The 23,249-nt window shown below is 57.5% G+C and overlaps 6 protein-coding genes across 6 annotated transcripts; 1 reads left to right on the top strand and 5 right to left on the bottom strand.

The window, feature by feature from the left end:
* Positions 1-5,252: 5,252 nt before the first annotated feature.
* BJ171DRAFT_518126 (uncharacterized protein) lies at positions 5,253-6,736 on the bottom strand. The gene is made up of 5 exons (XM_053112226.1): positions 6,564-6,736; positions 6,281-6,317; positions 6,104-6,196; positions 5,733-5,849; positions 5,253-5,641 (listed from the first exon to the last, which is right to left on the bottom strand). Exons 1-5 carry the CDS (start codon positions 6,674-6,676, stop codon positions 5,567-5,569), a joined length of 435 nt encoding a protein of 144 aa, XP_052963626.1. The 5' UTR covers positions 6,677-6,736; the 3' UTR covers positions 5,253-5,566.
* Positions 6,737-10,921: 4,185 nt separating this feature from the next.
* BJ171DRAFT_205496 (uncharacterized protein) lies at positions 10,922-12,460 on the bottom strand. The gene is made up of 2 exons (XM_053106316.1): positions 11,507-12,460; positions 10,922-11,250 (listed from the first exon to the last, which is right to left on the bottom strand). Exons 1-2 carry the CDS (start codon positions 12,356-12,358, stop codon positions 11,095-11,097), a joined length of 1,008 nt encoding a protein of 335 aa, XP_052963625.1. The 5' UTR covers positions 12,359-12,460; the 3' UTR covers positions 10,922-11,094.
* A 325-nt stretch (positions 12,461-12,785) lies between these two features.
* BJ171DRAFT_427489 (uncharacterized protein) lies at positions 12,786-13,918 on the bottom strand (the record flags this gene model as incomplete). Its single annotated transcript, XM_053107809.1, has 3 exons — positions 12,786-13,309; positions 13,511-13,658; positions 13,859-13,918. The coding sequence occupies 3 exons, from the start codon at positions 13,916-13,918 to the stop codon at positions 12,786-12,788; spliced, it is 732 nt and encodes a 243-aa protein (XP_052963624.1).
* Positions 13,449-17,107, top strand: BJ171DRAFT_205478 (adenylyltransferase). Its single transcript, XM_053106315.1, has 11 exons — positions 13,449-14,363; positions 14,484-14,576; positions 14,688-14,808; positions 14,916-15,108; positions 15,317-15,425; positions 15,593-15,655; positions 15,774-15,937; positions 16,199-16,246; positions 16,344-16,440; positions 16,599-16,688; positions 16,810-17,107. Exons 1-11 carry the CDS (start codon positions 13,946-13,948, stop codon positions 16,950-16,952), a joined length of 1,539 nt encoding a protein of 512 aa, XP_052963623.1. The 5' UTR covers positions 13,449-13,945; the 3' UTR covers positions 16,953-17,107.
* Positions 17,108-17,676: 569 nt separating this feature from the next.
* Positions 17,677-18,422, bottom strand: BJ171DRAFT_410643 (uncharacterized protein; the record flags this gene model as incomplete). The annotated part of the gene is made up of 3 exons (XM_053107283.1): positions 17,677-17,871; positions 18,058-18,302; positions 18,395-18,422. Coding segments are annotated over 3 exons (468 nt in total), but the record flags the coding sequence as incomplete, so codon positions are not given.
* A 967-nt stretch (positions 18,423-19,389) lies between these two features.
* On the bottom strand, positions 19,390-22,476 carry BJ171DRAFT_445439 (uncharacterized protein). The gene is made up of 11 exons (XM_053108170.1): positions 22,332-22,476; positions 22,144-22,202; positions 21,874-22,047; positions 21,609-21,785; positions 21,403-21,486; positions 21,090-21,272; positions 20,774-20,968; positions 20,540-20,644; positions 20,278-20,427; positions 20,050-20,175; positions 19,390-19,943 (listed from the first exon to the last, which is right to left on the bottom strand). Exons 2-11 carry the CDS (start codon positions 22,198-22,200, stop codon positions 19,461-19,463), a joined length of 1,734 nt encoding a protein of 577 aa, XP_052963621.1. The 5' UTR covers positions 22,201-22,202; positions 22,332-22,476; the 3' UTR covers positions 19,390-19,460.
* Positions 22,477-23,249: the final 773 nt, after the last annotated feature.

The following is a 23,249-nucleotide window of genomic DNA, read 5'->3' as shown; positions in this document are numbered from 1 at the left end:
CTTCATCGGGTAGTCCGGCTGGCACTGCTCTTTCAGCACGATCAGCTGCCGCCAGTACTCGTCGAGGTAGAACTGGGAGCCGAGGGATGCATCCATCAGGCTGGGCTGGATGCGGGAATATCTCAACACCATCGAGACCATCTTGTCGTTGTGGTCCAGACGGTCTTCCCAGACGGCTCGGTTCTGGAGGGCCAGCTGTTTGAGGCGGTTGGGCAGGGTGATGAGTCCGCATCCGAGATGCATCGCTCCGTAGGATGTGTTCCGCACCACTCTGAAGAGTCGGGTCAGACAGTGCATCTGTGCTCGTCTGAGTATCACGGCTTGCTGCTTCGTGAGCACTTCGAGGGTCAGTCCATACTCGAGCATGGGCCGAACGAAGGTCTTGAACACCCTCGTCACTGTCTTGGCCGAGTATCGGCCCAGACTCATTCCGTGCTTCACCAGCTTGTCGGCGGCACCTCTAGCCTTGTGGGTGAGGTTCTGGATCTGGCGGTCCATCCTGAAGCCGTTGATGTCGACGATGGCTCCGAGGTACCGGAACTCCTTGGCGACTGGCAGCTCCTTGCCGTACAGGTACACCTTGGCATCCTTCTCTGGGTGCTGTTCGGTGAACATCACCTCGCACTTTGGGGGCGAGAACTGGTATCGATTCTCGATGCTGTGGGCCTCGCAGATGTCGAGGAGGCGCTGGGTCTGGTTGGGGCGGCAGATGAGCACCCCATCGTCGGCAAACCACAGTGAGTTGACCTGGACGGCTCGTCCTCGGGTGGTGGTTAGGGTTGTTCCACCGTCTGCCCGGAGTTTCCCAGGGAGGTCGTCGATGAACACGCTGAACATCAGCGGGCTCAGGACCGATCCTTGGATCAGTCCCTTCTGCAGCCAGACCGGATTGGACCGACGGCTCTTGCTAACGACTTGAATCTTCACATCGTCGAACATGGCCTTCAAGAGCCTGAGGGTGATCGTACATGGGGTGCGCTCTTCAATCTTGTCCCAGAGCTTCTCCCTCCAGACAGTGTCGTAGGCCGCCTTGATGTCGAGGAACACCAGGGAGTACTCCTCGCCCGCCAGCTGGCGGTCCTTGATGAGCGTGTCCAGGCCAAAGATCTGGTCGAGGGTGCCTCGCTCGGCCCGGAATCCACCTTGGGCAATGTCCATCAGTCCGAGCTTTCGGTTGAGCAACGGCAGCAGTGCTCGCTCGACAACCTTTCGGCAGACCTGGGTCAGTCCAATCGGCCTGTACATTGCGGGGTCGAGGGGCGATCCCTTGTTCTTGTAGACGGGATGGATCAGCACTGTACTCCACTCAGTTGGGACCACGGACGCCTTGATGGCTGCTCCCATGAGGAAGTAGAGCCATATCGAGACTCTATGTGCGTTGGGCTGGAGCAGTTCGATCTTGATCCTGTCCGACCCTGGGGCCTTCCTTCGTGGTGTTGTAATGATCGCCTCCTTGATTGCCCGTGGGCTGATTATGGGGAGCTCGTAGCTGGGGGGGAGTCGTCTACGCTCTTGGCTCGGTGTAGGGGGCTCGAGTGTTCGATCGAACCCGTTCGCCGTGGCCGTTGAGTCCGCCGAGACTCTGCCGAAGTGGCAGACGAGTCTCTCCAGCGCTTCGTCAGAGTTGTCGAATCGGTGGGCACCTTCCCGGGCCTTTCGCTTCTGCATGGCCCCGAGCGTCTTGGAAAGCTCAGTGCTGTTCATGCGGTTGATTTTCTCGGCCAGTTTCTCGTTGCTCGCTTTTCGGCACTTTCGGATGGCCCGGTTGAGGTTTCGTCTGACCACCCTGATTTTGTCTCGAAGGTTCTCCTTCATGACAGGGTCCGTGTGGTGCCTCTTGAGCTGCTTCTGGAGCTTCTTCCTCTCCTTGGTCAGATGACGGATCTCGACGGTGAGCTCCGGGGTCTTCCAGATCAATTTGACCTGTGTTTTGCCCAGGACGCTATCTGCCACCGTGTTGATTGCATTCTTGATGACTTCCCATGCTTGGTCCATGGCCAGCTGTGCGTCTGCCTGGCTGATGGGTATCTCGGTGCCGTCGTGGATGGGCTGGAGGAGCCTCTCTATCTCGTTTAAGACTAGGCCGCTGACTCGCTCAATGGCGCACTTGTACGTTTCCCAGACCTCCGGGTTCTCGAGGAGTCTGAGGTTCCACTGCCAGTTGTCGGCTTTTGGGTACACACTCCTCGTGAGTTTCACAGTGGTCCAGATCAGGCGGTGGTCGGATATGAGGTATTGTCCCTCCATGTCCACCTTGAGGAGCGGGTCGTTGTTGGCTTCCGCTTCCGACACAAAGATATAGTCGATGGTCGATCTTCGGTTACCCCGGATCCGAGTTGGGGTCGGGATCGCTGCCGGTGGGATGATTTTCATCCTGGCTCTCCGCAGGGTGGTCGTGAGGGCGGTCTCCTTGGCTCTGTTTATCACCCTTCCGCCGTTGAGGTCGCTCAGCGACAGGTTGAAGTCTCCCATCACGATGACTTGGGCATTGGGCATCCGCGCATACTTTTCAATCGACTGTACTGCTTGCGCAAACTCTTCGGTCTTCACCGGGTGGGGGATATAAAAGTTTCCGATGTATGTTCTGGTGCCGTACCTGGTCCACGTGTACAGCTTTCCCTCGTCGGTCTCTTCGATGTTCAGGTCGTCGGGATCGATTGTCTCGGGGTTGAACACCAGCGCCAGTCCACCGCCCAGGCTGTCTGTTCGACGGGCCTCATGGGCTGTGACCTTGGCCAAGGGGTTCCGCGCTTCCGGTGCCAGTTTCGTTTCCTGAATTGCGATGAAGTCTACTCCTTCGTTCTTCAGGATCTCTCGGATGGTGTGCTCCGTGGAGACACCATCCTCGGTGCTTTGACCATTTACGTTAAAGGATGCGACGGTGAGGTTGGTCTTGACCTCCGCGTCTCCTTCGTCGTGGGGCTGATTCATAATCGCTCTGCGGCCCCCGCCGCTTCGGTCTCAGTATGAATCTGGTATGACCTTTCGATCACCCCCTCGACCAGGTCTGACGAGCTCCGAAGCGCTTCGGGTACCGTCTCGGCCGGTAGGTCTGTCTGTTGCTGCGTCTCAGGCTCCGCTTCCACTTCTATAGCTCGTCGGCTTGGGGTGGTCTGTGCTTCTTCGCGCTGGCGGGGATTGTTGCGGATGTTCTCCGCCACGGGGTATTCCCGTGGGTCGACCCTGACGCTGTCCTTGTCGATCGTCAGTCCTCGTCGGACCAGCGCCAGAAGCCGATCGAACTCGGGCCGATGTTCTCTGGGCACTCGCATCTGGATGTCTCGGACGACCGTCATTCCGCGTGCACGGGCTGCTTGGGTCACCGAGGCATACAGGAACCTGCGCATATGGTTGCGCTTGTCTTGGGGCGATGTCATTTTGACCGGTGGAGCTGCAGGGTTGAAGTTCGGGAGGTGGGTCACCACCGGCCGCCGTCCTGGGGGTTTGCAGAGGGACTTGATGATTGCGTCTGCGTCTCGGCTGTCCCAGAGGAGGAGATCGATAATGTCTCGTCCGTGGAATGAGATGTCGGCGATCTTTCTGTCGTCAATGCCGCATCCCTTGAGGGCCGTTCGGATGAGCTTCAGGCTCATGGCCTGGATTCCCTTGAAGTACAACCGTTTGGTTCTTGAGAACTTATCTCTCAGCATTGGGCTTTCGAGGTCAGCATTCTCGATGCTACCACTGATGGCCGCGGGTCTCGTTTTCTGGCGCGCACCTTGGAGCATGCCTATCCACAGCTTTGGCTGCTTGATCTGGGGCTGCAGGGCGATGCGTGTGGCAATTTCTTGCGGCTTTGGTTTGGCCGCGGGTACATGTCCCATCGGCTTAGGCTTGGTGTCCTGTGATGTGCGGGAAGGGGGAGTGGAGGCTTTCTCTCTGGTTTTCTCAGCCTCCCGTTGTTGCTCTCGGGCCGCCTTGAAGATGACTTTGCTCGAGTTCGAGAGCTCCAGTCCTTCTTTGATGAGGGCGTTGAGCGCACCCTCCGTGTGTCTGGTTTCTTCTGCCGTGGGAGGGTTGTGCTTCTCGGCCAGGGCCACATTCAGGGCGTTTTGGAGCTGGGCCACGAACTTGCCCATGATGTTCTCCAGGAGGGCGATGTGGTTTTGCTTGGCTAGCTTTTCTGGGGGGTCTGGGCGTGCATCCTCGTCTCGCCGAGCGGCTGGCTCGGCGTTGTTTGCCTTGCCCGCCACCGCCTGGGCATAGGAGATCTTCCCTATCCCGTTGATAGCTGCTGGTCTGTGCTGGGCTTCGATCCTCGCCTGTGTATGCTCTTGGATCTTCAGGCCACAGCGTTGGTAGAAGGTGGCTTTTTTCGATCCTAGAACCGACTCGGCTGCCACGAGGTATCTCGCTCTATCTTGGTTGGATGAGCGGGTCATTCTGCCCCAGAACACCAGGGCTGGCATCTGTCCGCGGCAGGGAGTGCCGTCGAGGACGTTGGGGCACCGGAGCTGGACCTCTTGGCCATTCTTGATGGGCGTCCAGGTCGAGGTGGCGTTGGACTTGCACACTTGGCATTCCACAGTGTGCTGGAGCTCGGGGAACACTGTCCTCCAGAGCTCGGGGGACATCTTCTCAACCGGGATGTGTTGAGCGGCATATCTAAGTTCGCCAACGGTGCTGGCCAGTCGCCATGCTGCGTTGAAGAGCTCCCTCGCGGTCTTGGCCTGATCGCGGGGGGATTCTCGAGATTCCGCCAAGATCTCGGCAGCAAGGTAGTTGAGGCTGTTTCGCATGGACAGCCCACTTCGGTCCCCAGCCGCTTCACGCCTTCTCTCTACGAGGGTTGGAGTGGTCAGGGCGGATGGACGGGCGACGGTCTGTTCAAGGCCGGGAGGCTCGGCCATGTCTTCGAAGTCGGCGGTTTCGTCTTCGGCTGGAGGCTGGTCAGCCACTTCAGGAGCGGTGTGATCTTGGGCCGGATCGGCCCCTTGGCTCAACCTCAATTGGTTGAGGCGGTTCTCCCGGTCTTTCTTGGACCCAGTGACAGCGAGACCTCGTTCCTTGCAGGCCTGTTTGAGGGCCTTGTCGGTGAGGGTTTCGAGGTCAGGGGGCAGAAAGATGGCGAGCTGGCCCTCTATAGGGACCGCGCCTCTGGGGGGTTGGGACGCCGCAGGAGTCGCCACTGGCATGGCTCTTCGGCGAGCTGGTTGAATGGGGGGGGGTCTAGGACCAGTCCCTCTCGGGGAGGGGGCGGTCGTTGGGGGTAGTGTGAGGTTTACTATCACGTCTCGCTCTCTCAAGATTCCCGAAAAATCGAGATCAGGTGAAAGCTTGGTTGAGGTCGATCTGCGACAGCAACAGACACCCCGCAATCCGGATTGCAACGGCGAGTGCGATATGGCACACACAAGTGAAGCCCATTACTCTCTGCCCTCGCCCTTCCGAATGATACTATATTTTGCCAGATGTACAAAGTATGTACAGAGAGATCCTGGGTCTGGGTCTGGTCTCCAGTTCTTTGACAGAATATTGTATTTCCAGAGACGCCGAGGTCTGCAAAGATGCGCGCTTCCATGGCGGGTCGGATCGACGTCATGGTGCGTTTGCGGTGGAAATGTGCTCACGGTTTCTTGATGTCTTTGGAGAGATCCCAGACCTCGGTCTTCAGTTCGAGATGAGCGACATTGGCATTGTCCTACGAACGGTGCAAACATGAGCACAATCATGGGCGGCAGCGACGACAGGCGCGGCATCGATCTGAGGCGCCACTTGGGCCCATAACTCACGATCAGCTTCAGCAGCTCGTTGCGGAGAGCCTCGACTTCAGACTTGGTGGCGGCCTGAGCAACGTGCTCTTTAAGACGGCCCTCGACGATTTCGATCTTCTTGGAATAGCCACTGATCTGCAGTATTTGACCAGGTGGCGGTCAGCAAAAGTCTCCGACCCGAGTAATCCGGCGCGGTCCACGGGTTGACCCCAACGGGATAACATGGTGAAAGGCCCGATGTTTCATCCAGCCATCAGATGATATCCAAGCACATGCGCCATGTGGTCGAGTGTCATCCGTTTGGGGGCCGGGAGGCGTGCAAGCGACTGGGCTGAGATGGCTGGAGATGAATGGGTGGATCGTGATTCACTCAGTCGATTCCATCATACCTTGCTGGTGGACTTTTGCAGATCCTCGACTGAGGACAGCAGCGAAAGCGAAGACTTGTTGTAGTCGTCAACGAGGTAGACATAGGCCGTGCTCTGGCGAAGGGGACAAATGCGATCGCAGGTCAGCCACGAATAGCTCGGCCCTCCGTTGCATCCGATCACTATCCGACTATTTACCCCGGCCAAAGTCAGTCCAAGGAGGAATCCGATGATGCTATCCGATATCGTCAGAGTCGGTGGGTTTCGAAATGGCACACGGCGGATTGTGAGCGAGCGGCATCGTGGAGATCGTTAGAGCTGGTGCGCGACAGATATGCTTGCAAGACCAGGACCTTCCGGACAGATGACGCTGCCGAAAAAGCGCGGAGGATTGGAGACAGCGAGGGTAGCTGCCAGCTAGGGGCAACTTCTCAGAGTCCACAGCGCTGCGAACGGGCCAAGACGAACACCTGGACAGTACCTGCCACGAACGAAGCCTCCCTCACGCCGGGCTGGGGCGGGTGCCGCGGAAGACATCCAGCGGGCGCCGTGGTGATAGAGCGAGCGGGAAGCTGGGCGAACGAGACCGATCATATCGTGCTGTTGCTATTGCTATTGCTGTTGCTGCGTGCAGGCTGGATGAAGGAAACGGGCAGGCGCTGGGCGACATCACAACCAAATCCCAAACGAGCAAACCTCGAGCGACCGGAGCCAGACCCGTGACCGGCGTGGCGCTGGCTTGGACATGTCGGCCTGGGTGCCCGGCAAAGTATACAGAGAGCTCGATTGCCATGCCGCTTCAAGAGCTGCAATTCAATTCTCGTCTCGGACATGCAGCCAGTAGCCCGATTGGATGGTAGATCTAGCCACAATAAGTCGGTCTGAGTTGCGGAAACAGAGAGGGGCAAGCGCCCTCGTCTGCTTTCTGGAAGGCCACTAGAAGTATATCGCCAATCACGATGACGACGCAGCCGATCCTCCGATACTGGCAACCACCGTTCTGAACAAGGGCAGCAGCAATGTTGACGAAAATGCCGAGAATGCCGTCGTCCGACTCCAGCCATCACCAGTCCGAGCATCGACGGACAGGTCGCCTCTCGAACACGGCGGCTCTTCTGACCAGATCCCGTCTGGATTCCCACACTGCCAAACATCCAGACCTGCATCATCCACAACCGTTCGACAAGCCTTCTGAAAGCACGTCAATAGAGCCTCATTTCGGTTGTCGAAGAGCTTTCCAAGATTTGATACCCACGCGCGATTCGATTCGCTTCGCTTTGCGACAGCCAAACATCGCAACAAGCATCCAAAGTCTCACCGCGCGATATTCCTTTGCCTGTGACTCCGCACCAACGTTGGTCAAGGGAACTGAGCGACCATTAATATCGCTCCTCATCATCAAACACACACTTTCCCTGATTTGAATAGCGAGTCTTCCATCTTGCGATCCTGTCCGGATTGGTCAGGAGTATTTTGAAACCAGAAGACACGACGACGACGACGCTTCAGCCATCCGTGTGCAGCTGTCAGCTTGCATCGAGCCCACTCGAATATGAGCTCCACTCTTGTTCCTCGGATAGTCACCAAAGACGCCAGCGGCGATCGGTCGTCCCCGAGCGGTCTTGTCCAGCTCGAGTATGAGCGGTCGCTGCTGCTCGACGAGTCCGAAGAGCACCCCTCGATTGAGCTGTTTTCTCCATCCACTTTACAAGCCCCATCCGGCCCCAATGGCCGCTCCAGACCAATGGAGCGGCGATATTCGGCAGACGAGTCATCACGGACGAAGGGGCCTAAACACTCGCCGAGGTCTCGGAGACAAACTCTGGCCACACCTACCCTCACCAAAGTCGAACCCGAAGGTACTTCGAGGAGCACCAAGCGACGATTTTCGCTCGATGGCAACCTCGTCTTTGTTCCGCGGAATCCCACCTCGAGCAGCCTCACTGGCAGCTTCGATCGATCCCTGGGGACGCGACCGACATCGATCCTGCGCAAGACGTATTCGAGCTCCTCTGAAGACCGCTCTGGATCGCTGTCGCTCAAGAAGAAGGGTGTCGAGTTTGACCTCAAGCACGGACGACGCACCCGGCGCATCTGGGCCGATGGGACCGTCATTCAGTTGTACTTCAAGGCGCGAACGGAAGAGTCCATCTTCATCAAAGGACTGTACTTGAGCCGGCCCCAGGTGAACTTTGTGGTTACCTTCCATGGACTGATAACGGCTCAGCAGAAGCGCTCGAGCAGGTCGCAACTGGATCTGACCGAGGCCCCCAAGGTCGGTCTCTTTGTATCGGATCTCGATGTCTCGTATCGCCGAGGAGGCATCCGGGGCGTTCTGAGAGGCAAGAGACCAAAGAAAGACAGCTGGGGCGAGGCCAAGGTGCTGTGGACGATCGATGGCGGCCGCACCGTCTTTGAGCTGCTGGCGCATTCGCATCGGGCAAGCCTATCTTCAAGCCCCCAGAGCAGCCCGGAAACAGGTGCCCCGACCGCGGCCGATATCGAGGAATTTGAGTTTTTTCTGGACATCAAATCCAAGCTCATTCCTGTGATCGAGAACCTGTTGGCGGAAGACGACGAAGATGAGGACGACGTAGAAGCCAGTGTCAAGCCCTACTCGGCTGAGGGCGTCTTGCAGCTGGCCGGCGTTGCGGTTCCTCGGACCAAGGGTGGCGTGAGAAGGGTCGAGCGAACTCCAGCTCGGCTGTCGTTTCGGGTGATCCGGGCGTTGACACCTGCTGGAGGAAACGACCTGGACGAGAACTTGCGGCGCACCCTGGACGAGATTGAAGAGACATGCACGACCGGAAAGACCACCGATGTAGAGAAGAAACAGGGCAAGATCCGCCAGAGCATGAGTCCGACTGAATCAGCCGGCAGACTCGTCGACAGCGGCTCCCGGAGTGACCCGAGCCCGGCTTGGGCTGGGCCCGACTCTGATGAAGACCCAACCCCGCAGTTCCAGAATCGCTTCGCAATGTTCCATGGGGCCGTCGCGGACCAGGGCCACAGAAGCAAACCGCCGGTCTTGGTCATCCGCAACAGCGCCGACGAAAGCGACGACAGCGACAGCAGCGATGAGGACGAGCGGCCCGGTCGCCGGTCCGTTCAAGCAGCGAGTCCGCGCAGATCATCGAGGAGCCCTTCTCCGATCGAGAGCAGGTCGATGCGATCGCCAAAGCTATCGATTGCCAATCCCGATGCATCATCAGCGGCGCAACATCAGCCGCCGGAAGGCTTGCTTGGTGTCCATGCCCAAGGATCTTGGCTGACCACCCGCAAACAATCTTCCGACAGCAACCGGAGCTCGGTTAGCTCCACTGTCACGGATTCGGCAGAGTCCGACGGCAGTGGAAGTGCAACTTCGAGAACCTCGGACATCATCCGATGGTCATGCAAGGGACGCCGGCGAAGCTCTGGACCCAAATGGAACTATTCCCGGGGCCCGACCATTACCTCGATCGAGCTCTCCGAGGAGCTCAAGCGGTCAGTGTGGAGCTCTGGGACGTCACCTCGTTCAGAGTCGGGCAGCACTGACCAGAGCCAAAGCTCCATATCAACATCGTCATCGACGCCAACTCCCTCCCAACAATCTAGTTGCTCGGAAGACACCTCGAGTCGCGAAAGCGGGCAAGTCGACCAAGAGCACATTCGGCCGGCTGAGCTGCCATTTCTTGGACACATCTGCCCAACCCATATCGCCCTCGATACAAGCGGACTGATGGTGCCGTTCCTTCTCATGGACCAGCGATCTCTGTCCCTGACCTTTGAGAACAGCGGTTCTTCACCTGAGAGAGACAGCCCGCTGCTCTCGCCAATCGTGGGAAGTACCCCGAGTTCGCGCCAGATCTCGATTATTGATACAGAGGACCAAAACGCAGAGCACCAGGATGTGCCGTTATTCTCGTTCGTTGAAACGACCAACCAACGTAGTTGCTGCGACATCGTCCGGCCGACAATCGAGGAAGTCATAGTCATCACCGACGACACGGACCCGCAAGGAAGCATATTGACGCCGCAAGAGCCACACAAGGTCAAGCCAGCATCGAAAGAACTGCACGCAAGTGGAGAGCATGGCCCTCCAACTCGACGACGATCAAGCGATTAGGGTCTCAAGTTGCAGTGAAACTGCCCACACCACACCACACCACACCACACCACACCACACCACACCACACCACACCACACCACACCACACCACACCACACCACACCACACCACACCACACCACACCACACCACACCACACCACACCACACCACACCACACCACACCACACCACACCACACCACACCACACCACACCACACCACACCACACCACACCACACCACACCACACCACACCACACCGTATACCGTCATCCTTAGGCCGCTTAACAGTTTCGCAGGTCGTCTCTGTCGCTGCTAGCTTCGCGGAGGGACATACGCACTTGGTCAGAGAGATGCTGAGAACGAGGATGCCACATCCGATCTCTGTGGAATTGTACACAAAGGAAGTATATGGAACATGGAGCATAGCACGAACGGTGATATCCTACACACCCCTGTCCAAACAGAGGCAAGTGCATGTAGTGGCCTGTCCAAAGGCGGACATCAGAATTAAGCGACGAGCACGGTGGCGTTCTGCGATAGCAACCAGGGACCAACGAGCACCAGATACAGTGTAGAGTGCGTGGAGGAATACGATGAAGGCGGTGAAGTTGGACAAGTGCAAAAATAACGATAGCGGGTGGAAGATGAGCCGGGGTGTACAAGTACGACCGATAGGATGGAGGCACAAAGGTGAATCAACAGAAGTAGAAAGGGAGCGGTGTCGATACTAGTTACATGAACGGTCACTTGAGGACCATCGGCAGCCAAGAAAACAAGGGAAGGGCAAGCCTCAAATCTAAAGAAACCCACTATCCGGAGAGTCTGTCACATCACGGCATTTGCAGAGACATCTAGCTTGGCAAAGGAATCTTCGAAGACGGCGACAGACAGTGCCAGAGAGAGACGTCCGTCAACGGCGGGTCAAATATCCTGTCGGTGGTCGACCAGCGCCTGGTTGGCATCGGCTTCGGTAAAGTCATCGACCTGTGCGTGGTCGGTGTGGACCGAATTTGCGACAGTCACAGTGCTTTCGTCGGCGTTGAACTCTTGTTGCTGGGCAGCAACAGCGGCGGCAGCCTGGCGGTGGCGAGAGAGCATGTTAAATGATGGCCGAGGTCTGCGCCCGTGCTGCAGAGGCTCGGTCTGCCGGCATGGTTCATTGAGGCCATTTTTAGCCAGCCAGCCAGCCAGCCATTCAGCCGCGCTCGGCAATGGCTAAACCTGTCACTCTCCAGCAAGTGGATCGTCTTCACCCAATCAAGCCCGGACCAGGCAGGCCCTCGCTGCAGGCTCGCTGCTCTTCCACGAGCAAGCACTGCTTGTGCAAACATACCATAGCCGCGGCAGCAGAGACAGCCGCTGTTCCATCGGCAAAGTGTGCCTGTCGGCTGTTGAGGGCGTGAGTGTGCTTGATGGTCTTGAGGTGAGTACCGACATTCGAGAGCTGTGGCTGGCGACCGCCGTTTCGCAGCGAGATCGTGACGGGGCGTGAGCTGCAGATCAGGCACTTCCAGATGCCCTCCGGCCCACGATCAAGGCGAGCTTGCTCGATGCCGACGTGGTAGTCAATGTCTTTGCGCAGATGGCGCGTGACGGGAGATTCATTGAGATGGCGCTCGAGATCAAGGAGAAGTGTGTTGAGGTCGTAGCTCTGGAGGACCTGCTGCGAGCTGTCATCGGAGCCGACATCAGTCTCGGTGCGTCTGCGCTTGCGCGACGGCGATGAGCCCGGGGGCGACAGACCAAGCAGCTGCTGGGCATGGTCAAAGACCAGCGAGTGGTAGTGCGGGTTGTGGTTGGCGACGAACTGGATGATTTGCTTGCGGTAGCCAGGCTTGAGGGTTCGCTTGGTGTAGATCTCGGCTGCGCTGATGTCGTTGTGGGGGTCGTTCAGGTTGATGTTGAGGGAGCGAACGGACTCGATGGTCTCGTACCCGGCATCGAACAGAAAGGAGACGGCCTCGGTGTTGACGTGGGGAGCCATCTGGCTGATGAGCAGCTGGCGGGCATGCTCGGCTGTGATGGCCTCGAGCAGGAGCGAGGGCGGTGGCGTTGTAGGCAGAGCCTGAGAATCGACAGGGACCTCGGGCGCAGGCGAATCGGCCGAGGGCTGCGAGTCCGGCTGCTGGCTGAGGTGCGAGAGGTTGATGAGAGCCTGGGAAGCCGAGCTTTCCATGATGATCATGAAGGAACCGGTGGAGCAGGACGGGGGCTTGGTTTGGTTTGGCTTGGAAAGGCCTGGCGGGAGGCTGGAATGCGAGAGGGTGGATGGAGTGAATGCACGATGGATGGAGTGAGAGAGAGTCGAATCCGCGCTGGTTCGAGGGCGCAAAAACGCAAACGCGAGCGGCGGGGGCGAGAGGCGGGGGCGAGGAGCGAGAGCAGCCAAAGGCTGCGCCGAGACGCCACCGAGACGCCACCGAGAAGCGGCTGCGCCTTCGTCGCTGCGCACGGCACGTGTTTGGGAGCGTGTGGCTTGGCATGTATTACATCAGCAGCACGTGGACATGCCAGGCAAGGGGGCTTGCCGACCCTGGTGCAAGGCACAATCCGCAACGATGCGCCATGATGTGCCATGATGTGCCATGATATGCCATGATGCACCGGCGCCGTCAGATTTTGCTGAGAAGCTCGTGCAGGTCGTTGTTTTCGTAGATCTGGACAACCGTGGGGCTGTGTTTGCTTGCGATCCAGTCCTCGGCCACCTTCCTCATCGCCGCCGCGACATTGCCGGTGGAGATGCCCAGGGTTTTCCTCATCGTCTCTGTCAAGAGATTGGTGTAGACCATGTGTCCCAGGTGCTCCAGCGGGCGAGATGATGGGCGCCTGTCCTGGCCAATATCCAGGAGACCGGGCCGCAAGATCGTCAGTCGGTCGAACCCGAGATTGGCACAGTTGAACTCGAGGAGGCCCTTGGTCCGTGGGTAAAGGAAGTAGGAGCATTTGTTGGATCCAGCCGACGTCAGCAGCACAAAATGGCTGGGCTTGCCAGGCTCGGTCTCGGCATGGTATAGCTGCGCCGACTTCAAGACGTAGTCGTGGTCGATCTTGACAAAGTTCTCGGCCGATCCAGCATCCGCCCTCGTTGTTCCGAGACAGCAGAAGCCAACATCGTGTCCGCGAAAGTATTCTCGATCTGGGGGAAGAGCGCTGTTAATTTGAGCGAGCAGCGCTAGGTCCCGGCGCTGGCTCAGATAATCGGAAAGACTACGGCGCTGTGCGATACACCGGCATTGGTAGCAGCGTCCAGAGGCCTCCATCGGAGCAGACGACACTCTTGTCACCCAGCCATGCAAGAACAGCGCATGCCCTTCCAGAGACAGCGCGCATCGCTTACGTTCCTCGAGCTTGTCGAAATCGACGATCTTTTCAACAAGCTTCGAGTTGGTCTTGGGAAAGTCCGCCTTTTCGTCGTCTTTGAAGGCCCGGCGATGGATTGTCGTCACTTTGCTGAACCTGGGTGAATGCAGCAACTCGGATACCAGCTGGACCCAGGTTGCCCGACAGCAATGGGCGATGTGAGTCAGCAAGTCTGAGAGTAAAACGGGATAGTGCAGTATCTGGCCTGATCCGACGGGCAGCAACGGCACTTTCTTGGGATTCAGTGCGGGCGGATGCCCCCAACCGAAACAACAGCAACAGGCTTGTCCTGCGACTGCCATGCCAGCATCAAGCGGATACGCACTTTCTTGCCGACCATGCCGGTGGGGCCAAGAACAAACGCTGAGAGATCGCCGCTTGCCATTTCGTGAGCAGTGGAAGCAGGCCGCTGATGGTGGAGATGCAGTCCAAGTCGTTGGCGGGCCTGGACCGGGCAGGCCGGCAGCTGAAAGGCGGGACCTCGCACATTGATCCAGGCAACAACCGCAGAACCGCCCTTTTCCTTTCTCTCCTCTCGCTGCGGCCGCCAACATTATCGCTGTGCACCAAGATCACCATGGACGAAAAGGACAAGCTCATTGAGCGTCTCCGTGCCGAAAACGAGGGCCTCCGAAGGCAGATCCAACTGCTGTCGAATCCATTGGGGCAGAGCCCAGCGGCATCTCACCCAACTTCAGCAGCCTCAATAGCCACAGCAGCTGCCAACCCAGACAAACTCGATACACAGCGCAGTCCCTCGACCAAACTGACGAATGCCGAGATTAGCCGGTTCAGCCGGCAGCTGCTCGTGCAGGATATCGGAGTAAAAGGTGCCTCCTTTGCCCTCGGCGCTGGATGGAGTGGCCTGGATGAGGTGGCCAGTGGTCGCTATGGCATTCATGGGCAGATCGGCAGACTTATGCGGCCCGCGATTTCGTTCGCAAACACAGGCCAGCTCGGCATCAAGAACGCATCCGTACTTGTCGTTGGGGCCGGCGGCCTCGGCTCCCCGGTTATCCTCTATCTCGCTGCCGCAGGCATAGGTTCGTTGTTGGCTCTGTCCTCGGTGCCATCGTCAGCCATCGCTGCCGCCGTGCCCAGGAACCTGCGATTCGAAAGTGGCTGACCACGGCGTTCCGGCAATTGTGCCGCAGGGCGCATCGGCATCGTTGACTACGACAGGGTGGAAGAGAGCAACCTCCAGCGCCAGGTTATCCACGATGAAGCCAAGATCGGCATGTCCAAGTCTCAGTCAGCCAAGGAGGCTGTCCATCGGTACGAGGATCGGTGGTTGATACAGATACGAGGTGCTCAGTATCCTGCTGAACGCCCGACGAGGCCGGCTGCTTTGCTCATCATCGCTTGTCTTGTGGTCGTTCCAGGCTTTCGTCCTTTTGCGACTGTATCGCGTACGATATCCTTCTGACCAGCACCAATGCCACCGAGATCCTGCGCGATTATGAGATCGTGGTGGATGCCACCGACAACGTCGCAACCCGGTATCTGCTAAATGACGCCTGCGTCTTGGGTAACAAGATCCTGGTCTCTGGGTCGGCCCTGAGGATGGACGGACAGGCAGGTGTCTGCAATCGCACGACGCCATCTTGGATCGCATGTGGATTCATATCAGCCTCAAGTACTCTGAATCGACCGGGGCCGGATCATCACTGGCCATCATGGCTCATGAATTTCGCGCAGAGGGGAGATTCAAGTGAACGCCCTGGGTCGACGGGGCCGATTCTAGCTGATTCCTGCTGATTCCGGCTGCTTCTTGTTACTCCAGCTCACGACCTACAACTACAAAGGCGGGCCGTGCTATCGATGCATCTTCCCGACCCCTCCGCCGCCTGAAACGGTGACAAACTGCAGCGATGGGGGTGTCGTCGGCGTTGGTAGGCCCAGGTTTCCAGCAAGAGTCGGGGATTGCACCACATTTGCTGCACTGCTGCCTTGCCTACTCAAACTTGCATGTGAGCTTCCGAGGTCGACTGACACCGACCGATACAGCGCCTTACGTCTCATGTATTTTTCGTCTATTCTGGTTTATTCGCGACTACAGTCACGGGCATTATTGGATGTATCCAGGCACTTGAGACCATCAAGATTGCATCGGGACTGGGAGGTCTGTATCGACTGTGTGGACGGCGCGATAGTGCTCCATCGAGTGCCCTTTGCCTCTGCAGCATCCGAGCATTATCATGGATGAAGGACTGACACACCCTCCACTTCTTGCCGCGTAGCTTCCTTCTCTCAGAAGATGCTCCTCTTCGACGCAACCCTGTCAACATTCCGAACAGTCAAGTTGCGGGGTCGACGGAGTGATTGTGCTGTCTGTGGAGATCGACCAGAGATCCGCGCGCTGATCGACTATGTGCAGTTCTGTGGAGCTTCGCCGACCGACAAGGTGGGTGACTGCACCATCTGGTGGGCGCATCAGCAGTTTGGCGAGTCAATGAGAGGCGGGTGGGTCGGAGCAATCGAAAAGGGGTCAAGGGGCCATTGAGCGATGACAGATCTGCGATAAGTGTGCTCTGTTGCTGTATGTTCGCCACCATATCCCAACTCGATCGCCAGCGGTTCGGGTGTATCGCCCTGATTGACCTATGCCTTCGTTATCTGGCTGGTGGGCCGACGGTCACTCCGTATTTGGAAACCCTCTCTGCAGACACACTCGGAGAAGGTTTTGAGTCTGGACGAGCGCATCTCATGTCTGGTAAGTACCCTGGCTGAGCGGATCAACAAGCACCACGTTCGAGCTGTCTTGCCCCAGCACTGACCCGACGTATATTCGCCGCTGGCTTCCCATGCAGGAGTATTCCCAAAGTGTCCGACAGCATGTCAAGCACATCTTGCTGGATGTCCGAGAGCCCGTCCAGTTTGATATTTGCGCTCTTCCAGAGTCGCTGAGTAAGTCGCATTGCCCCTGTGTCCATCGCAGGCAGCCGGCAGATGACAGGATCGTGACGGCGTCAAAGTCTGTCTGCCACAGATCAGAGCTGCTGATCCGTTCGGCAGTTCCTCTGAATCAAAAGCGGCGCTGATCTGTAGCCGAACCATTACTTCAGATATTCCATGGAAGCACATCGACAGGCGTTTTGGCGAAATCGCCGAACTGGCCAGGCAGATCCAACCATCCAGTCCCGAGGAAACGCCGAGTAAGTGCTCAAATGCTTATGCACGGAGTCAGGGTGGCTGAATCAAGCACGTTGTACCGGCTTGAAGCCGGCGCATGCATCCAGTCGTCAACTCACGACGAACGCAATCCCCGCGCGCTAGTCTATGTCGTCTGTCGGCTCGGAAACGACTCCCAGCTTGCTGTTCGCTATCTGAGGGACCATGGATACAAAAACTGCTGGGATCTCAAGGATGGACTGCTCAAGTGGGCCCACGAGGTCGATGTCGAATTTCCGATCTACTAGCCCAATCCGCCGGCGGGCGGGGAAAATGACATGCACACTGGCGCATGCGCCATCCGCACGGACTATGTTATCGCCCAGTAGGCACGGCCACATACGTGCTGGATACGCCGATATGCCCGCCTTACTTGCAGGTAATATATCACCATCCAAGAGCAGCCTCCAATAGTAGTACGTATATTCGGGGAGGAGGGCACGCAAATTATTGATTGGGTCTCGGCTCAGCAGAGATTTTTAGCTTAGACATTCGTCATTCGTAAGAGGAAGGGAACATAGAGACATGAGCCGCTCAGGCGCAGTAGTAGGCGTTCTCAACACAGTGGGTGCCGGAGGGGCAAGTGCCAATAGCGACCCAGCTGTTGGTGGAGTCGCAAACGAGGATAGTGGCGCCGCTGCCGCACGAGTAAGCGCCGAAGGTGCTGCAGCTGCTGCCGGGGGCAGGGTCAACCGAGGATGAAGGAGAGGGACTGGAGGCCGATGTAGTGGTGGTAGAGGACTTGGCGGGGGTGGTAGTGGTGGTGGTGGTAGTAGTAGTAGTGGTGGTGGTGGGAATGGTGGTGGTCTTGGACTTTTTAGTGGTGGTCGTCTTGGGGGGGGCAGTGGTGGTGGTGGTGGTGGTAGTAGTAGTAGTAGTCGTGGTGGAGGTGGTAGTGGTAGTGGTGGTTGGGGTGGCAGAGGCAGCGCTGGTGGTGGTGATCGGCGGGAGAGGAGTGGGTCTCAGCTGCTCGGGCCAAATGATTTCGATGGCGATCTTGGCATCCAGAGTCTGGCCGTGCAGGGTGGTCCAGGTGGCACCACCGTAGATATCGACGTTGTAGGGCAGCTCGTCCTCGCTCCAGGTACATCCCTGAGTCGGGCAGTAGTCGACGATTTGAGCCTCGACAACATCATTAGGGAAGGCGGGGTTTCGGATCCAGATGGACTATCAAGGGGATCGAGAGGTTGCGGGTTGTAAGTTGAACGATGCCGTCAGCGACAGCCATAACTCCGCGCCCAAATGTACCATATCGCAGAAAGGCGGTATGCGGAGGGCGAATGCAGTGGTGCCCGGAAGATCGATCGAGTCAACAGTGTTGAGGGAACCGGCAAGGAGCTGCTTGTAACTTACGTTCCAGCAGATGGGCGCGCGGTAGGTCTGGCCGGTGTAGTTGCTAGCCCAGTACTTTTGCGAAACGGCCACGGTAGCGACGATGGGCCAGACGGTCTGGGTGCCGGCAGGAGAAGGGTAGGTTCCGTTGGACAGGATGGCGTCCCAGTTGGGATCGCCTCCGGGCTGGCCGTTCGAGCAACCAACGCCGATATCACCGGGGAGATAGCCAACCTCAGACCAGGCAGGGTACTGTGGGTAAGGGCCTGGGCAGGGGGGAGGAAGCTCGGGAGGTCAGAGCGATGCAGAGCTTGCACGTCCAACGATGCGAGGACGAGACCAGAGGAGCAGAGCGTACCATAGTGGGTGGCGTGGCCGGGAACCCAGACGCCGTTGGCAGGGGGGGCAGCGTTGTAGGGAGCGTAGGCCCATGTGCCAAGGGCGAGGCTGAGGGTGGTGAGGGCACTGACAAGTCTCATGGCTGGAAAACAGGCGAGGGTGCTGGGGACGAACGAGGTGGGCCCAACAGGGACGCAGCCGAGGCAGGCGGCTATATAGCCGACGGGCACCAGGAGCGGATCGAGGCGGCGTGTGTCGCTTGCTGAGCAGGACTGTTCCATGGGCCATGGCAACCGTGCCCGGCGCCTGACCAGTGGGGACGCTTCCACTGCGACGGCTCAGTGAGCCGAGCCTGGCAGAACGCATGAGCAAAGTGCAAACAAGCGTCACAGTCGCTGCGCAATTGGGACAAGGCGATCGGCTTGTGCACTGCCCAGTCGATTCAATTGAATTCGAGTACCAACATCGACGGGCCTGGCGCTGCTTCTGAGCCAGATTGCTGCTGTCTCCGTCTTTGTCGTCGGCCACGTCCCCGAGCCGGCCCTGGCGCGGACTCTTGGGGACGCCGCGCACAGCCAATCGCATGCGCGGTCACGCGGCGGCACGCGCGGTCACATGGGCGCACGGTCACGCGCAAAAGAAAGACCTTGGTCGCGTGCGGGGCGCCCCGCAGCTCCGTGAGCCACCGACACAAGAGCCCGGGTCCTCTGCGCGGCGTGGCCCGTGTTCGGCGCGCGCACCTGACTGATCCTCCCTGTGTGTGCCCGGCCTGGCCCGATCGATGCGGGCTGGCAAACCAAGCCAAATCGCAGCATGACCCGTCCGATATGAAATGCAACACGGCCAATCCGATATGAATCGCAGCATGTTCCATTCGATATGAATCGCAGCATGTTCCATTCGATACGAATCGCAGCATGATCCGTCCGATGCTCTCCGCGTGTCCGTTTTTCTTTCTTCGGGTCCTGCCCAGCCAGCCCGAGCCTTGTAGCAGACTCCCCCTCCCCACGCTCGACCACAAGAGGCACAAGCACGACCCCGCCCTGCTGCCCTTCTCCCTGGCTGGGCTCTCCATCGCCCAGTCTCTAGGCAAGCTTGATGTCGGCCGTTGACTCTGTGACCTGTCCGTCCATCATGGCGAGGAGCTCGACCTTCTTGGCCAGCTTCTTGGTTTCCTCCTCGATCTGGCTTTCGTCTGCCGTTGCCGTCGTCATCTTGAGGATTCGGTCGATTTCCTTCTGGTCGCTGTCAATCTCGGACACATCGATGCCCGCCAGCCCGCGGCGCACCTTCTTGTCGCCTCCCTCGCCCTCAAAGTCCGGGGCAATTAGGGCCTGTGGCACCCAGTTGTTGGTGTAGCAGTTGTAGAGCGAGCAGTAGGATGCGCTCGACGCCAGTCTCTCCAGCGGGACAGTATCTTCGCGGGTGTCGATCTCGGCGAGCCGGTAACGCATCTGCTTGATCTTGGCGGGGACGGCCGGCAGAAGCTGTCCGAGTCCCTCGTCAAAGTCCTCCCAGGGCAGACAGCCCAGCTCCTGATAGTCGTACTTCTTAAGCGTTCTCAGGAACTGGTTGGACGACAGGTAGTCGCGGTCAGTTGCCATCGTCACGGTGTGCCCACCCTCGCGACCACTCCCATTCTCTAACAACCACCCGAGCTCGTCTGCATCTTACATATTTGTAGTTGGGCTCCAGCCCATGCATAATCATGTGCAGTAGGTGCTCCTCGACGGCCTCTTTGCTGACCCGGTTTTTGCAGAAGCTGATGAGCTCCAGCTCCATATGATCGTAAATCTCTCTCTGCTTGCCCAGGCACATTCGTTATCGCCGTGGTTAGTTTGGGCGGCTCCCGTCAGCGACGCCGTGCACATGCGGGCTTATCAGTGGGTCGCGAGGGCTCACCGTCCGGCTGGGGTAGAAAGTTTGGATAACCTGTCGATACTTGGGCAGATCAATGTTGTCGTATCGAGCCAAGAACTTTCTGGCCAGCAAGAAATACTTCCAGGTGACATCGTCTTCGCCACTGAGCTGATGTAGGAAGAGCATGACATGCTGGTAGAATTCAAATACTTTTAGCTCTGTGCTCGGCGAGCTTTACCCAGATCAAATCGCGACGACAAAGCAGAGGACTGAAGCCATTGAGCGTGGCTAGGCTCTCGCTTACATTGTTTGATTCATGGGCCTGCACCGACGTGAAAAAGTCGTGCAGCACTTTGGTTGCGATCGCCGAAACCTGGTACTTGTTCAGCATGTACTCGTAAAAGAATTGCTGGAAGAGTCGCGACAGCGTCAGCTTTGGCCCGCAGTCTTGTCGGCTTGCCACCGCCAGTTTCATTTTGGAAGCGCTTGCAGCTAAAACCCCACCCAGCATGAACACTCCTGGTGCTCCCTGGCTTACCGCAAACGAAGCAAGCTTGATGTCGTCAATTTTGACTTGTCGCTCGATATACTCCTCGTAACGCCATCGCTCATCGTAGAGCTCCTGGATGACACTCATGATCTTCTGCAGCGGGAAGATGCGAGGAGCTTTGCATTGTGCTCCCTCCCAGGCATCGTAATAGTCCTTCCAAACCTTTCTCAGTGTTGGTGTAATCTAATGCAAGAGTATGGCATGAAAGGCGTTTGGGGTTCGCGAGCCCGTGTCAGCATTTGGCCATACAAGAGAAACTAACTGGTCCAATCGCCTGGGCGAGCGTCGCAACAAGCCAACCGACCGAGAAATTCTCATCCTCGGTCTCGACCAGGTTTCTGTCGGTCTCCTCTTCTTCTTGGTCAAACTCGGCCTTGTCGATCTTTGTTCTGAGGCGAAGCAGTGGTGTCTTGAACCGGATGTGCGTGGTTCGGTTTGGCAGTTTGATGATGTTGGTGAAGAGGGTCTTGTGTGGACAAATGACGACCTAGTATTGTGAGACTGTCGCGATGAGATATGGATGCGTCGTGACAACGCTACGCCAAAGGGCTCCGGCAGAGTGAGTTTCGACAGTGAGCAAAACTCCAGCATCGTGACAAACAGTAAGAATCGCAGACTGTGCTTGCCTTATCCCCGCACTTTGAGCAATATGCCACGTTCTTGTAGTTGCTGAAAGACTGGCCATCTTCTGAATACTGCATCTGGAAATGTTTGCAAGGACTCATCTGAGCTTGCGAGCCCAAGTGAATCGAAAGCAAGACCAATACCGCACAGCAAGTATAGAAGCGGTGCTTGAGCAAGCCGGACCGCTGAGGGGACATACCACGGCAGAATACTTTCGGAGCGCCTCATCGCCCTGTCGCTTGACGGTTTTGTTTCGGTTTTCGTCGAAATAGGTTGGAAGAGCGTGTTTAAGGGACTTGATGTGCTTTTGAAGCAGGGTCTGCTCTTCGATCAGGTCCGTCATGCGCCTTTTGAAGCCGTTGTGTATCTCGGCCATCTGTACAAGCGGCATTTACCAAGCAAGCCAGCGGTCTTGTTTGAGACTGGGGATGGCTCCTATCCCGCGAAACATGGCCATTTCGTACCTCGAGTTTGTATGCATTTTCCCTCTCCTCAACTGTCCCGACTCCCTGGAGGATCTCTTGCTTCTTTCGCAGCTGGGCAAGAGAATGCTCGTAGTCGTCCAGTTGCAGGTTCAAAATCTCAGAGAACTGCTCGTTGATTTGCTCGGCCTGGAAGATGTTGTATTCGGCCATGCCCTGCAATGACAAAATCGTCAGCCGGGCTTTCCAAAGGCCGGGCCCTCAAGTAGCCTAGTGCCATATACATTTTCACTGCTGCACAACAAAGCTCACCCTCGAGTCAATTACGATCTCGGCTTTCTTGTCGTTTCTGATGCTGTTGTCTTCCATCTCTATGGTCACCACAACAGCATCGAGTTCAAGCATCAGCGACAAATCACTATTGCCAACTTCCCCAACACCATGATCGCCCAGGCGCATGGATCTTCATCAACCCCGAATCCCCTGTCCCTGCGCTTCACCTTGGGTCTCGTCGTCTTGGTTCGAGGACGAAAACGATGTCAATTTCTCAATGATTTCATTGGCTTGCTGGAGCGATGCCTGCAGTACAGAGATGCCCACCCCGCCACCGCAGCATGGCGATGTCAGCGAGGGCTCTTGGCATCGCGCACCATCGCTCGTAGCCCGCACTCTGCCGATAATTGCAAACCTTGGTGTCTTCAATATCGCGCTGCATGCTCTCCACCGATCGCACGTGCTCCCGCTTGAAGATTTCGAGAGTATGCTCCAGATTCTGGTTGGCCTTCTCCAGAGCCTCTACCCTTTGCTGCGACTTGCCCTCCTTTCCGTCCTTTTCAAGCAGCTCCTGCCTGTCAAGGTCGTAAGCTCAGCTCAGCTCAGCTCAGCGACCACCGCCGCTCAGCACATGATCACACACGCACTCATGATTTGCATGCATGGTTCGGAACGCCATGAGCACTGCCAGGAGCCGCTCCACGTGCATATTCCCTGGCTTACTTGAGAGCAAGGTTCTTCTTGTATAGAATCTGGAGATCGTGGTCGCGAAACCGCAGTTTTTGATAGCATTCGTTGAGCGCCTGGTTGGCCTTCTCGGACTCCTCGACCCTGTTGCGGATCCCGTCGGGCGAAAGGTCATTCGCCAAAATCCACTGATGCAAATGCACGCCGCAACCAGACAGTGATAGCAACCGACGGGCATTTCGCTCCGTATTTGCATCTCCAAGCCACGACGGCCGGCCCACCTGAGCTTGTTCATCTTGGCTACGAGCAGAAAGTACGGAATCCGCTCCACAAAGGGCACGTCCTCGCACGAAGTCATGTCCTTGGAGTATATCGATCGGTACAACTCATCCTTAAGGATCTGTAATATAGACCCGAACGCACCGACAAGCGGTATCATCTGATCAAGCACATGAAAG

This window comes from Polychytrium aggregatum, assembly GCF_025602895.1.
Source record: "Polychytrium aggregatum strain JEL109 chromosome Unknown BJ171scaffold_39, whole genome shotgun sequence".
Classification (NCBI taxonomy): Eukaryota; Fungi; Chytridiomycota; class Chytridiomycetes; order Polychytriales; genus Polychytrium; species Polychytrium aggregatum.
Note: the sequence above shows the minus strand (reverse complement) of the source record. Positions and strands in the feature narration are given on the sequence as shown.